Source organism: Uloborus diversus, chromosome 10 (assembly GCF_026930045.1).
Source record: "Uloborus diversus isolate 005 chromosome 10, Udiv.v.3.1, whole genome shotgun sequence".
Lineage (NCBI taxonomy): Eukaryota > Metazoa > Arthropoda > Arachnida > Araneae > Uloboridae > Uloborus > Uloborus diversus.
This window is the reverse complement of record NC_072740.1, coordinates 58,581,108-58,595,080: the sequence shown is the minus strand read 5'-3', so window position 1 is coordinate 58,595,080 and position 13,973 is coordinate 58,581,108. Positions and strand designations below refer to the sequence as shown.

The 13,973-nt window shown below is 29.7% G+C and overlaps 1 protein-coding gene across 1 annotated transcript in view; it reads left to right on the top strand.

Moving 5' to 3' along the window:
- LOC129231014 (protein O-mannosyl-transferase TMTC2-like) overlaps positions 1–13,973 on the top strand; it is a gene marked incomplete at its 3' end in the record, with an annotated part of 66,976 nt that overhangs the window by 38,751 nt on the left and 14,252 nt on the right. Inside the window, exons 4-6 of the mRNA XM_054865260.1 lie at positions 5,546–5,660; positions 10,496–10,581; positions 13,628–13,689. Coding sequence (XP_054721235.1) covers positions 5,546–5,660; positions 10,496–10,581; positions 13,628–13,689 — 263 coding nt within the window. The remainder of the gene's footprint in view (positions 1–5,545; positions 5,661–10,495; positions 10,582–13,627; positions 13,690–13,973) is intronic.

Genomic DNA, 13,973 nt, shown 5'->3' with positions numbered 1-13,973 from the left:
AGCGAAAGCCGAATCTTTTAATCTTTATTCGTTTTCAAATTATTCACTTCTAAAGTTTGTCCTGACTTTTGGATCCCCCGGTTCCCCGTTTTTTTTTTTTTTTTAATCATCGTTGCTGAGATTTATATGTGGCACCTAACGGAATATCTTTTAAAAGATCAACTACATATTTCATAACTTCTTAACGTCAATAAAATTCTATAAATAAGTATTTCCCAGATTTTTGCATGTTTTGTTACATGATAAAAGAAAAAAAGATCTAAACTTCTTTTAAAATACGAGGAAACAAATATTTTTAACTCAAAATTCTACTAAGACTAAAAACTGTTAACGAAAATGCCGTTTAAAGTTGGAGCTATCCTAACTGTTGTAAAAACAATAATTTGGGGTAAAATACTTTGCATAAAAATTTCAGGCAGCCGTTTCATTCAGACACATCTGCTCCACTCTCTTTTTCATATAAATCAAGAATAAAAAAATAAAAATAAAACTATTACAAAAAATACTTTAACATTTACTACGTTCTCACTGTTATTGTTCAAAGATTGATTTTAAAACATATATTTTTGCCGCATAAGACAAAAGTCAACTGCTGCAATATAAAAAGTTTCATATAATGCATCTAAACGGAATTCTTTTATTCTGAAAGTTTGCATTTTTAAGTCTTTGTATTTTAAATGACCACTTAATTCTTGTCATTTTAAAGTGTTATTTGCTTTTTATCCTTCCTCCATGATTTTAATGTTCTAAGTTTGTACGTCTAGAGCTCGTTTACATGCAAGGTGCGTTGGATTTCAACACATTTACACCGCGCAATAGTGCTGCGTTATTATTTCAAGAATTAACCTTTCATGTGTTGCAATACGTTCTCAAAGCTAACTTGCGTTAAGGATATGCCATTTGATTTATCTAATGCGTGTTAACTCTGCGATTGCGCTGCGTTAACAAACAACATTCCAATGAAATTACGTTGAAATCAAAGCGCGTTGCATGTGAACACAATCATACATCGCTTAGTATTTCATTAATGCGCGTTCGCTCTAACTATTAATAATTCTTATGCAACGAAACAACATTATGTAAGCAGATTCTTCGTCTTAGAAATTATATTTTTATTTTGCTACTTATTAATTTAATTTTTTATTTGGAAATATCCAAACTTTTCGATAAAATTAATGCCCATGACTTTGTTTTTCTCCTTTTGATAAAACATGTTTCAATCTGTTTTAATAATCATTATTTGTTTTCATTTTTAATTTGAAAGCAATATAATTAAATGTAAAACACAATAATTACAGGCGCACTTAAGGTAACAATATTTTTATTTAAAAAAATATATATATATATATATCTCGCTTACTTTTGTTACTTTTGATTTGCTAAAATGCATTATTAAATTAAGTTGAACTTGGGTAACAAGGAATAAACAATGAGTTTTTACGGACTGCTGTTTTTACTAAAGCTGCCCAAAGATAAATGACATTTAAAACTCGAATAAAGGAGCTGATTCGATAAATTTTAAGTATCAAGAAAAAATAACATACACGTTATACATTTTATAGAATGTGCTCAATAATAACGTTTTTTTTTTAATTTTAAAGTTTGAGTGTAAAATCATTTGAAACCCCTAGGGGCTACAAGGATGCCGCCTTTTAAGTCAAAGACCGAGCTTTGTTCCTAGAAGAGTGCAAAAACCTATCTTAATTTCAAGTAGGCAATGCAAATAGAAGTGCTGAGATGAAGCTCATTTTATATCTTCATATCACTTTAAAAGAGCATTTTCGTCTTTCATAACGATTCTTAAAACTTAATTGCTTTCTTTGTAGTGGTTTCTGAAAGTCAGTTAAGTGCTTCTTCAGAAATCAAATGCTATCTTTGCAGTTTGTGTTTTAATGCACAATGAAAGAGGCGATAAAATTTTTACCGTTCAAAAGTGCAATGATTCTGCTTTTTTTTTATTTTCAAGTTTGTTTTTTATTTTACTTAATTATTTATTATTATGTTTTTCCGTGAACTCTATTCTAAACGTTGAGCAACAAAGCTAGAGCTAGGCCATGAGCAATGCTGCACGGTTTTCATGCGTGCTAAGTCTAGCATTTGATTCCATCTTATAAAATAGTATTGTTATTGCATACTTGACTTTAATAAAGACTTGTGCGAAAATAAGATATTTTTGGCACAGTAATGACTTCTTTAAATGATAAAACCTATTCAAAATCTTTAACAATTGAAGCAATTTTATTTATTTCTTATGCAATTTATATAAGGAAACCAAGTATTTTGAATTATTCCTTGCAGGAAGAGACCTGCTGTTTGCAATATTAGTTTCTTCCAGTCAAAAGATTTTCGAGAAACTTTTGTATTCGTAATTCCAACTGATTTGTGCAATAATGTTTCTTGAGTAATTAATATTCCAAAGGGCAAAGCATCGTTTCGTTGAAAACTCTCCCAGCTGATTTGGCTTTTGCTTTGCGTTAATTGTCTGGTTTTCCACCACTGGTGTTCCCTCGCTCCTTTCTTTTTTCTTATTCGTATTTCTTTCCTTTGACTCAGGCTAAATTTGCATGAAAATGGGCTTCCGAGAGCTATTTTCAAATATATTAAAGACAACTGTATTCAGACATTTATAGAGACGAAATAAAATATTGAGCTTTATTACAGAAGAGCAGCAAGGTATATGATATATTGTGTCACCGTGAAAATTTATTAAAAACGGTCATGTAATTTTGATTCTCTTCACAATACTTTCAAAAAAAAAAAAAGAAAGATTTTTTTTTGGTTTAACTATAAATTTGTTTAAAATATATAAAGTTTTTTTTAAAAAAATACATAATAATTATTATGTATTTTTTTATACATAATGTAATGTATGTATAAAAAAAGAGAGAGAGAAAAAAGAAAATATATATGCCTGTCACCAAGCATTGTTTTGAATTTTTTGTGAAGTAAAGCTCCACAATAGGCGTAAAGAAAAATACCTATAATCTCTCATTAAATAAATAATAACGGAGGGAAAAAAAACAGAAAAAGGAATAACATTGTTTTTTTGTTGGGGGGGGGGGCAACTAGCTTGTAATAGATTTACTGAAACACCTTCAAAAAAACGTCATTTACAAAGTCATACCTTTGTCTGAGTTCCCCGTTTTAAACGATCGTAGGTTCAAAATTGCTGCATGTTATTCGTTCATTACCAGTGCCTTGGTTTGTTGCTTGAGCTGCATTGCCAATTATTGCATTGCGAAAAATTGCTTTGCGGCTTATTTGGTTGCATTTTACTACCAGTGGCAAGAAGTGGATTGGTATGGATGTGTTTCTCGTATTGTAAAAGAAAGAATGATCATCATTTATTTCGGAGTAGGGATGAATTATTTACATTTTGAAATGTTTTTACTTTAGGATATTATACTTAACTTATAACACACAATTTTTTAAGTAACGAACGTCTCTTTTTATTATTCTTTATCTTTTTCGAAGTATAGTCTTTTTAATTTTATACAATCTTAGTTGATTTCGTTTGGCGTAAATTATAATCTGTAATTTTTTTTAAAGTAATTTTATAATGATAAATGCGGGACAAAAATATCAATACACAGAACTAAAATGTGGCATTTTCAAAAGAAATTATTATTTAAAAAAAAATTAGCTGTTTTTGTACATTTGCCATTGTAAGATAGCCGCATAACAGTATATGCTTGTAAAAAAACTTCATTGATACGTTATGAGTAACTTCAAACTATGATTTCATATTTTCATAATAAAGTATGGAATAACAGTTTTTTATGAGATAAAATTACCATGAGTTTATATTCATCCGCCAGTGTGAAACATACAGTAAAAAAGGATCAATATAAAATTAAAATATGGAATTATATTTTTCTAAAACAATTTTTTTTTCTTAAACCAGCTGTTTTTATATATTTTCCATTGTAGGAAATGAGCCTAAAATAGATGCTGGTAAAAAAAAACTGCATTGGTATGAGGATTAACTTCAGACAATGAATTCATATTTTCGTTATGAAGTATGAAATAAAAACAAAATTATGAGATAAAATTAACATCAACTTGTATTCATCTCTCAGTGAAGAATACAATACAAAAGATGAATACAAAATTAAAATGTGGAATGATCTTTCTCTAAAAGATTTTTCAATTCTTAAACCAGCTGTTTTTACATATTTTCCATTGTAAGAAATGTGCCTACAATACATGCGTTTAAAAACTCTACTAAATTATGGAATAATCATTTTTTATGAGATAAAATTACCATCAATTTGTATTCATCCCTTAGTACTCTAGACACTAAATATCGGACTCACTATAAGTTGACATCAAATCATATATTCACGACTTGATGGCCTTACTGATGCCGCACATCAAGTAAACGAATTTTGAGACCCAACACTGCTCTATTAAGCCTTAACCACCGAGAGTGAGGAATAACACATTGTCTTTTCTAATTACAGGACACTTTTGGGAGCCGGTAGTTAAGGAGCAGAGCTTTCATTACGAGCATCTTTGCTGTCAAAAGGTCTTCTGCTTTAAACTAATATTCAAAGATTTCCGATCGCACGATGGTGAAACACTTTCACATGCTTTTAGGAGGTTTATTACTATTAAACGAAGGAAAATGCAATAAATGGAACAGTAAATAAGTATAGAAAGCATGCAAAGCAGCAGGACAGCTTATTAAATGAACTTTTAGAGTATCGATTATCTTTCAGACAAAAAATTTTAAATAATAGTTTTTTTCCTCGTTAAAGAAATGATATATTTTCATAAATTTTTGCTCCACTGTGAGATAAATGTTGAAAGAATTAATGATCTAGTCACCAATGATTGGTTTGCTGCTGCTTGAGATTTTTGAAATTAAGATAAACGAGTCATTAGTTCTGGCAATCACCTTAAAACATTTTACACCAATTTACCATCTTAGAAAATATTGTAGGAGAACTAATATATTTTATGTGCTCTAATAATTTCCTGGAATCAGTTTGCGTACATTACATTACAATATAATCTAATTTTTTTGAAGCAGTAATGAAGTCCTTTATTCCTGACATCGTTTCTATGGTTTCATAGTTTAAAGCTTCATTTGAGGCAGTAAGAAGCAAAGGGATGTAAGTGGACCTTTTCAAGTTTTGAGTAAACGCGTTTAAAGTTCCATTTATGTGTAGTATCTATGTAGGCTATCATTGAAAAGTTTTTTAAATCATGCTGTATAGCAGCACCCAGGGCTACTAGTACTATCTGTTGCCCCAAAGCAGAAGGGAACCTACATTTGTAATGGTTATAACCAAATTTTTAATTTTGGCACTTTCATCCCTTTGCTTCTTACTGCCTCATTTGTTGTTCTGATACTAAAGTTCTGAAAGCGTTGTGTGTAAAAGTTGGAGTTCTGTCGCGCTTTATTGTGTGTAATTCTTATTTATCCACACATTCTTTGCTGATTTATTGTTGCACAATGATCTAACTATATGCATAGATTATTTAATGTTGACATTATTATTTCACACATGTTTCACGAAGAAAATTTTTGTTTTTGCAGCCTATGGAAATTTGGCCAACATTTTAAGTGGACGTGGACAAAAAGCGGAAGCTGAATGGGCTTACAAGAAAGCATTAAGCTACCGCTCAAATATGGCTGATGTTCGATACAATCTGTAAGTCGCTTTATTTATCATTATTTGTGTATTTCATTCTACTATCTGACCCTTTAAAAGCATCCATACAGTATGTTGACGAAAATATCCACTCACGAAGTAATTTTGATAATATGCAGGAAGTTAATATACAGTGATGAACCGTCTGTACATTTTTAAAAGGACTGAAGGACTGTATGAAAAACGCGTATAATTGAAAAAAAAAAAAAAAAAAAAAAAAACGTTTAATATGTATACATAAATCTGCGTTAGACTGCAGGAACATTTTAAAAAATACGTATAATTGTAATGGTTATATATACGTTTATCTTTAATACGTCAGTATTAAAGATAAACGTATAAACTGTGTTTCACTTTGTAATGTAATTATATAGTGATCCGAGCAATATAAATTATATTTCTTGTGGTTTTAGATTATGACTTAAAAGTAATCGTTCTGTGTGATATCAACGTCAGTATTAAATTTTAAGCTAGTTTTCTTTATTTCTGAAAGAATTATTAAATATTTTCCGTTAGTCACAGCAGTGAAAAAATCCTAATGCAAAATGTATTATAAGCTTTAAACTTAGCCAATTAAGATATCAACACGAAACATAGCTCTAAATATGCGAAATCCATTATGAATTCTTAATAAGAATTTTACTCATTAGCATTCTAATTTTTAAAAACTGGTAATTTTTCTAGTGTTTATAAGTGATGACAACGTGTTTACAAAATTAAATGATGATCGGTTGAGTAGTTAAGGCGTTAAATAATTACAAACAAATATACAAACAAACAAAGTCATTTTCGCATTTATTACATTAGTACACTGTAAAAACTGAGGTGTAATAATACTCCGAGTTTGGTGCTAAGCAACTCCAAAAATTGTGCAAATCAACGCTTTATTTCAAGTCAACACCATATCTAGCTTTTCCATTCACCAAAAGTGGTGTAACTGAAACCAAACACCGATATTAGTGAATTCTTACACTTACGTCACATACGCAAACACCATTTGAGGATCCGTTGACACCAACTTTGGTATAAGTTTGAAAAACAGCCGGTGGCAACCAAACATTAATCAGTTTCAAGCACGTTGCAACGTCGTCAACACACAATACTCGTGTGCACAGTATTTAAGTTTTCAAAAGGTATGTTAAATTTTATTTGTAATGAAATGTCAATTACCGTAAACCAAAGTTACTTTGCACGATTGTTAGAAAAGTCTTTAGTCCATCCGAAAGATAAACCAACGAATATATTCTTTTATGAATGATCGTTACAACTTTAGCAGCCATTTTCAACAAGGCTGCTTTACGGCTGGGTTTACGGTATATCAATTCATAACAAAATAACATGTTTGTATGTGTATGTGAGTGGCGCGCTTTCCGAGAAAACGCTATGGCCTAGTAAATACTTTTTTTTTGTTGTAATATAACTATTTTTGAGGAGCGATAAACTTTATCGTTATTGTATCGTGATTTTTGAAATTTTTATATTCTGCTGGTTTTTATAATTCGTTTTTATGTATACCAGACTTTTAAGACTGATTAAGAAATCTTCTTGAATAAATTTGATTGAAATCTTCAACTGTTCCATTTTTATGTTGTTTTTTGAAAAGTGTTAATTTCATTGTTCTAATATACAGATAATTTTAATTTCCTTAAGTGTTTTTGAAAGTTACTTTTTTGAACAACTTATAAGGCATAAATGTCCATTCCTCGTATTAAAAATAAAAAGTTGAGAATCTTCATATACGAAATAGTTATATGTATTTGTGTTGTTAATAATAAATTGGGAAATTAAAACTTGTATAATATGTTCACTGTAAAAAAAAAAAAAAAATAATAATGTATCTCAACACCAAAAATGGTGGCAACTACTTTACACCAAGTGTCGTGTAGTGAAACACCACAGATTATTTTTGGTGTTAGCAAACACCAAGAATTATCTGCGGTGTTTCACTACACGACACTTGCTTTAAAATAGTTGCCACCATTTTTGGTGTTGACATACACTAAATTTTTTTACAGTGTAACGATTTACTTAAAGATCTGGGAGGGGCCACACTAGCTCCATCAATCTTTCTTGGTATACAGCAATTTTTAGTCTTTCTAGTGTTAAGGAGGAAAAAAAGGGCAATTTCTTCTAATTAATAATTATTTGAACCTGAGTATAAATAAAAAGTGTGTCCCGTGTTTGTAAGAGATCATGCTGCTGCAACCGACATTCAAAGAAAAGATTTAAGGTTGACCTTTTTACCTCCAACAGTAGGGGAGACCGGGGCAGGTTTTCACGCTTTTTTTTTAAATTATTATTTTTATTTTTTATTTATTTACCTAAGTTTTAAAAAACTGTACTACACCATTCAGGAAAACCTTGGCTACAACGTGGATTTACTTACATCAGTTAATTAAGCTTTGTTTTGCAGAAAAATAGTTTTAAGTGTCATTATGTCACGTGCGAAAATGTGCCCCGTGACCGGGGCAAGTTTTCGCATACCTTATTTATAGACAGGGACAAGTTTTCGCATGCACTTATATCATTATAATTTAGGAAATCAAACAAAATATTTTGAAGGTAGGTTATTTACTGATTTTCAGTAAATATACATTTAAAAAAAACTCATCACCAACTTGACTACTTAATAATTTTAATACATGTAGGACTGTTAACGACATTAAGCGTCATCGTCACTCACAATTAATGCATACAAAGAACATATGGTTTCCTTTGATGCAAGACTCGTGGGCCCATCTTTTGCAACGAGTGCACTATACACATATATCTTTAGCCTTAGATTTACTGTACAATTCTAAGCAGTAAATGCAAGCAGTCTTCTTCCTCTTCATCACTTGATTCTTCTTCGGGCTTGTAAGGTTTTCCAATTTGTCTCTTAAATAAACTCTTTTTTACATTTTTCTTATCTTTCTTTTCATTCTCATTTTTCATTTGTTTTCTATGCTTAGTTTGTTACTGCTCTAGTCTAAGCTGCTCTTTGACCGGAGTGTCGGTCAAAATGACCGACTTTCTCTTCTTTCTTCCTTTGCCGGTCTGTTTTCTCCGGACCCGCTTTTTCCAGAGGTCTCACTTCTTCTGGGGTGGGACAACCCACGTTTGGCTGTGTTAGAACTTGAGTATCAGCCTCTTCGTGCTGCTTTTTCGATGCGAAAATATGCCCCGCTTGGTGTTCAAAAATGTGTCCCGTCGCCATGTTTTCCCTTTAACTTTACGCAGACGGTCAAAAAAAGAATTTTATGGACAAACTATCACATCACTCGTAGCTCCTAAATGTGCTCTTTCGAAATATTACAACAGACAAATACTTTACTTAAGACGTATATGTTTGTTTTTAGTTTAAATGAGGCCATGAAAATTTACATACCTGTATAAAAACAAGTGAAACTGACGTTACGCATCGACGTGAACAGCCATCCAACTGAAACTCTTGTAGTTGTCGTCTAGTGGCACTGCCTTTCAAATAGTCTGGTCGCTGCTTCGCTCTATCGGCTCGATAACGAGTTAAAGTCAAATCCTACTATTTTACAGATAACCATGCATCATTAGAAACCACATTTTAAAAATAATTTAAAAAAATTTAAATACTGAACCATAATGAGAGATCAAATGCATTTACTTATTTTTAAAACTGTTCCCTAATTTGTGTGAACGGTTACTTAATAAGGTGGTTCGAAAAAATCGATTTTTTTTTCTTTCAGAATCGCGTTACCTCTCAAAAAAGTTGTAGTTTGATACCTTAATTGTGGAAAATTGTGTGTGTGTTGTGAGTTGGTATCTTCAGTACGCGCATGAGACTAAAAGTTTTTAAAAATGTTAAAAATTAAAATTTTCAAAAGTTTATTTTTTTTCAATTTTTAGTGTGCAACAACCATAAATTATCAGTAGATATAGCGTAGTTTGACCCTAAAAATATTTTATAGCTTTTTCATTCGATCTTTAGTCGCACATACGTAAAATTCAAATTTTAGGCAGCCAGCCCAATTCAAGGCGTATGCGCGAACTAAAGATCTTAGATAAAAGCTATAAAACATTTTTTTAGGTTAAAACTAAGCTATATACTGATAATTTATGTTAGAAAAAAAAATTAAACTGTTTGAAAAATTCAATTTTAACATTGTTTTTTTTTTTTCAAATTTCAGCCTCATGCACGAACTGAAGATGTCAACTGAGAATGTTTTTTTTTATTTTTCCCCAATTGAGGATATTAAGCTACAACTTTTGAGAGATAACGCTATTCCGAAATAAAAAAAAATCGATTTTTTTTTGATCCACGCTATTAGGATTGCTAAATAGGATTGATTATAAATTTTCGTAGTTTTTTAAATTAGAGATGAACTTCACTTCAAACTCTATTTTAGTAATTTATTGTTATAAATTGCGTGTTTCTCCTTACAGTATTCACAGTATTTTTAGTGTAGGAAACATTTCTATCAGAACTTTCTACAAATTTAATATAAATAAAGTTCCTCTTCTTTTAATAATCTTCTTTTAAGTTAAAATTTGAGAAACATAGAATAAGAATTAGTTTCCTTCCGTTTTATCTATTTCTACAATGCCACTGTGAAATACTCATTTAGAAACTGACCGTGCTTAGGCGAAACAAATCAATAAAAATACATACGCGTGTCTCCAAGTTACAAGCAAGCCACTGCCATGGAAAAAAAAATATTTTTCCTGCTATGTTTTCTTACTCCGGGAATAGGTTCTTCATAACTCTGACACATATATATGCTTATTTCTGTAAAAAAAAATTGAAAAAGTAACTTGCAAAGGAAATTTTCTACCGTAAATATTTTCTTTCGTAGAAAAAATAATGCTTTCCTGTCTTTCAGTGGAATATTATTGCAAGAGCAAGGGCGATATGAAGAAGCATTACACAGCTACAAACTCGCTATTCAATTCAGGCCTCGCCTTGCAAGTAAGTTGGAAACTATATTTTAATAATGGATGGTAAAATGCTTCTTTTTTTAAAAGCATATCATAATACGCACAAAGAGAAGTACACATTTCATGTGAATAACCTTGCGATTTCATTCGATTACAAAAAGAAAAAAAAAAAACGTACTATTTCCCTTTTTCCCCATTTTCCATTGCATTTTTCCATTTTCTTGAAACTTAAAATAAAATCCTTTTGCTCATCAAGCTCATGAAGCTTATAAAGGACCATCTAAACCAAATTTTGCGGAAACTAACATTTTCTCATTTTAATATACGGTAAAAATGAAATTTCATTTATAATAAAAAAAAACGAAAAAACTATTTTCCCTTCAATAATACTAAACCGGTATCACACAAATGTTCTGTGTCTCTTTAGCATTTACTGAAGTTAGTTTCGCGTTTACGTCACCTGAACCAATTTTTTGAACTAGCTTGCTAAAATCAGATAAAACTTTTCCTAAATTTTAGACTTAAAATATCCCCATGAATATGGATTTTTAAAAATTATTTTTGAGTAAGTGTTTTAAAATGATCCTTTTAAAAATCATGTAAATAAAATCGTTATTTTGTATCAATGTTTTAAGTTTTTCTGACTTTTCAATTATTTCTAAATGCTAAGATTTCAATTCTAACATAATCGTGAAGTTTGATTTATACCATTATTCTATGATTCGTGTTCTTCAGAAATATTTATTTTCGTCTTTGAGATGATTTAAAATCATTTAACGCCATATTTGTTAGTAACTGATGAAACTTTTGACTTCAACTAGTAATAATGCTGTAGAAGTGGAAACTGATTGCCCTATAATTAATGTATATATAATCAATGCAGCAAAAATCAAAATGGTTTGGAAAAAAACATTGAAATATAAATCCATTAACTTCTTTTAGAAACTTCATGTATGCCCTTAAATGCTTTATTAAATTATATTGATCATAATTTACTATGCATGTTCAAGTAATAGTTAATTTTAATTAAAAATTGAATGCATTTTATACAGTAGAGCACTATTAAAAGATATACCGTTTCTCGTAAGAGTTATATTATTTGTTTACATGATACATGCGACATTGACATGATTTGAAAATGATAACCAATTTTGTCCAACAAAATGAAATTTTACTTAAATGATTTTTTTTTTGTAAAATATAAATTTAGATTGATATTTTCGAAGCAAAATGAATTATTGAGATTTTAAAAACGTTTAAATATAAATAACATTTTATAAATAGCATTAAAATACTACATATACGCTATCATTAAAAAAAGCATCGAGGTGAAAAACTGTTCTGCTATGATTTTTTTTCATGCATGAAAAACCATACCAGAGAACTGTTGTTTTACCTTTGATTTCATCTTCTTTTTTTTAATTACTAAAAATTTATTAGCATTTCATAGCATACTTTCAACTATAGTTGATAGAAATACATTTGCAATTTAAGGTACTTGAACAAAAAGGTAAGTTAAGTGCTTAAGTCTTTTTCATTTGTGTATGAAAACATGGTAATTAAGTCTCCACGCTGCATATGTGTGGGATTACAACAGAAAAATTCTAATTCTGAAAAAATCCTTATGAAATGAAAATTAATAGTTGCACAAGAATGTCAAAAGATATTTTGTAGTTTAACATATTTTTTCTTAATGTTTTAGTAACTAATTCGTTAAAAAAATGTAATCACCTGAAAAGTATTGATTTTTGAAATGAAGTTTGAGATATGTATTTTGTTTTAAATAATTAGTAACTGCTGATGGATCTTATCACATGTTTCGCTGAAGATAAAGCATCAACTTTAATTTTACGGCTTCAGATTTTCTTTGTGGCAGAACCAGAGTGTGTGTAAATATTTTCAAAGAAACACAAAGATATGCTCATCAATTTTAACCACTCATTAGTGGAGCATTACCTTTGTTTTCATACAAAGAAAACGTTCTTTCAAAGTCATTAGTGAATCTATTGCCTTTGGAAACAACACATTTTACGAGGGCCAGTGTACAGCAAACCTTGATTATAAGGGAATCATAAAATTTTCCAAAACAATGAAAGATATTTCCAAAATATTTTTCATTTGGCAATTATATTTGGCTATTTTAAGAAATTACATCCATTTTTCTCCTAAATGAGTGAGCATTGTTTATAGTGCTAGCATAAAATCATTAAAGTAATTATTGGTGATTTAAACATGTTGTCGGAAAGATTTGTTTTGAAGAAATGTCTAATTTCAGAGATAGAATCTTTTTCCGCGACACCGGCCTTTTGTAAAGTGTGCAAGGTAGGTATTAGTTTTTGAAATATAAACGAGTAAAATTACGTTTAAAATAATTAAAAAGGAATAAGGAATTCTGAGCCACAAATAAAAATTTGAAGCTGTAAAGTTAACAGAGAAAAATATTTGATTTCTAAAATCTAAGCACTCTATATGACATAATAAACCGGCATATTATAATGTACTTCAATGGCAGAGATTTTTTTCGTTTCATCTTTATTTTATTTATTTTATTTTTTTGAATTTTAATAACGGATCATACTTGCAATTTTCAGTACTTCGTTTCGAAGTTCTTATTTTCGATGTTATTTCAAAAAACTGCGTAGGCTCTTTTTAGGATAAAGCTAGTATGCTTTTTAATTTAAACTTTTGTAAGAGTTGTGTATTAGCTTACATTTTGCAGTAAATTGTTTAGATAAATTCACAAAGTAAAAGCCATTTCTATTTTCCTTTATAATGTTACATAGAATATTTAATGTCTTCCATACACGTAAACTTTCAGTATTAGTTGTTCAATAAAATTCTTTTCTCGATAGTTTTGTTAAAAATTAACCTCCTTATAAAAATTACTGGGTTTTCTAATTACGTTTATTCAAAAGCAAAGTAAATGGAAAAATAAAATGCAATATAGTGCACTGATAATATTTGAGACATTATAAAAACTTATACATTAGCTGAATTTTTTAAAAATGTTTGATCTGCAGAATTTTTAAAACTCAGTTTTGGGAAAAACCATACATAGAATTTTATTTTGTTTTTAGTGGCTCACTTAAATATGGGTCTCGTTCTCGGAATTCTGGGAAGAAAAGAAGAAGCCGCTGAGGTAAGCATGATAGAAAAGTGTAAGGAAGTGAGACAATTTTCCTTTTCAGAGTTCAAAATTTAATAATTTTCGAATTTGCACTCCAAAACATGATTGAGAGATTTCAAAGAAAAAAAAAATCTGTTTCCAAAAAAACTCCGGCTATAAAAAAAATCATTTTTCAAGTTACAATCGAGTTCATGATGCAAAACAGGTAAGAATTTATGAATTTTCTTCAAAACTTTTTTCAGAAGAGTTAAATGTATTAAAGAGTACTTATGTTTTAAAATCAGTTTTTAGCAGTC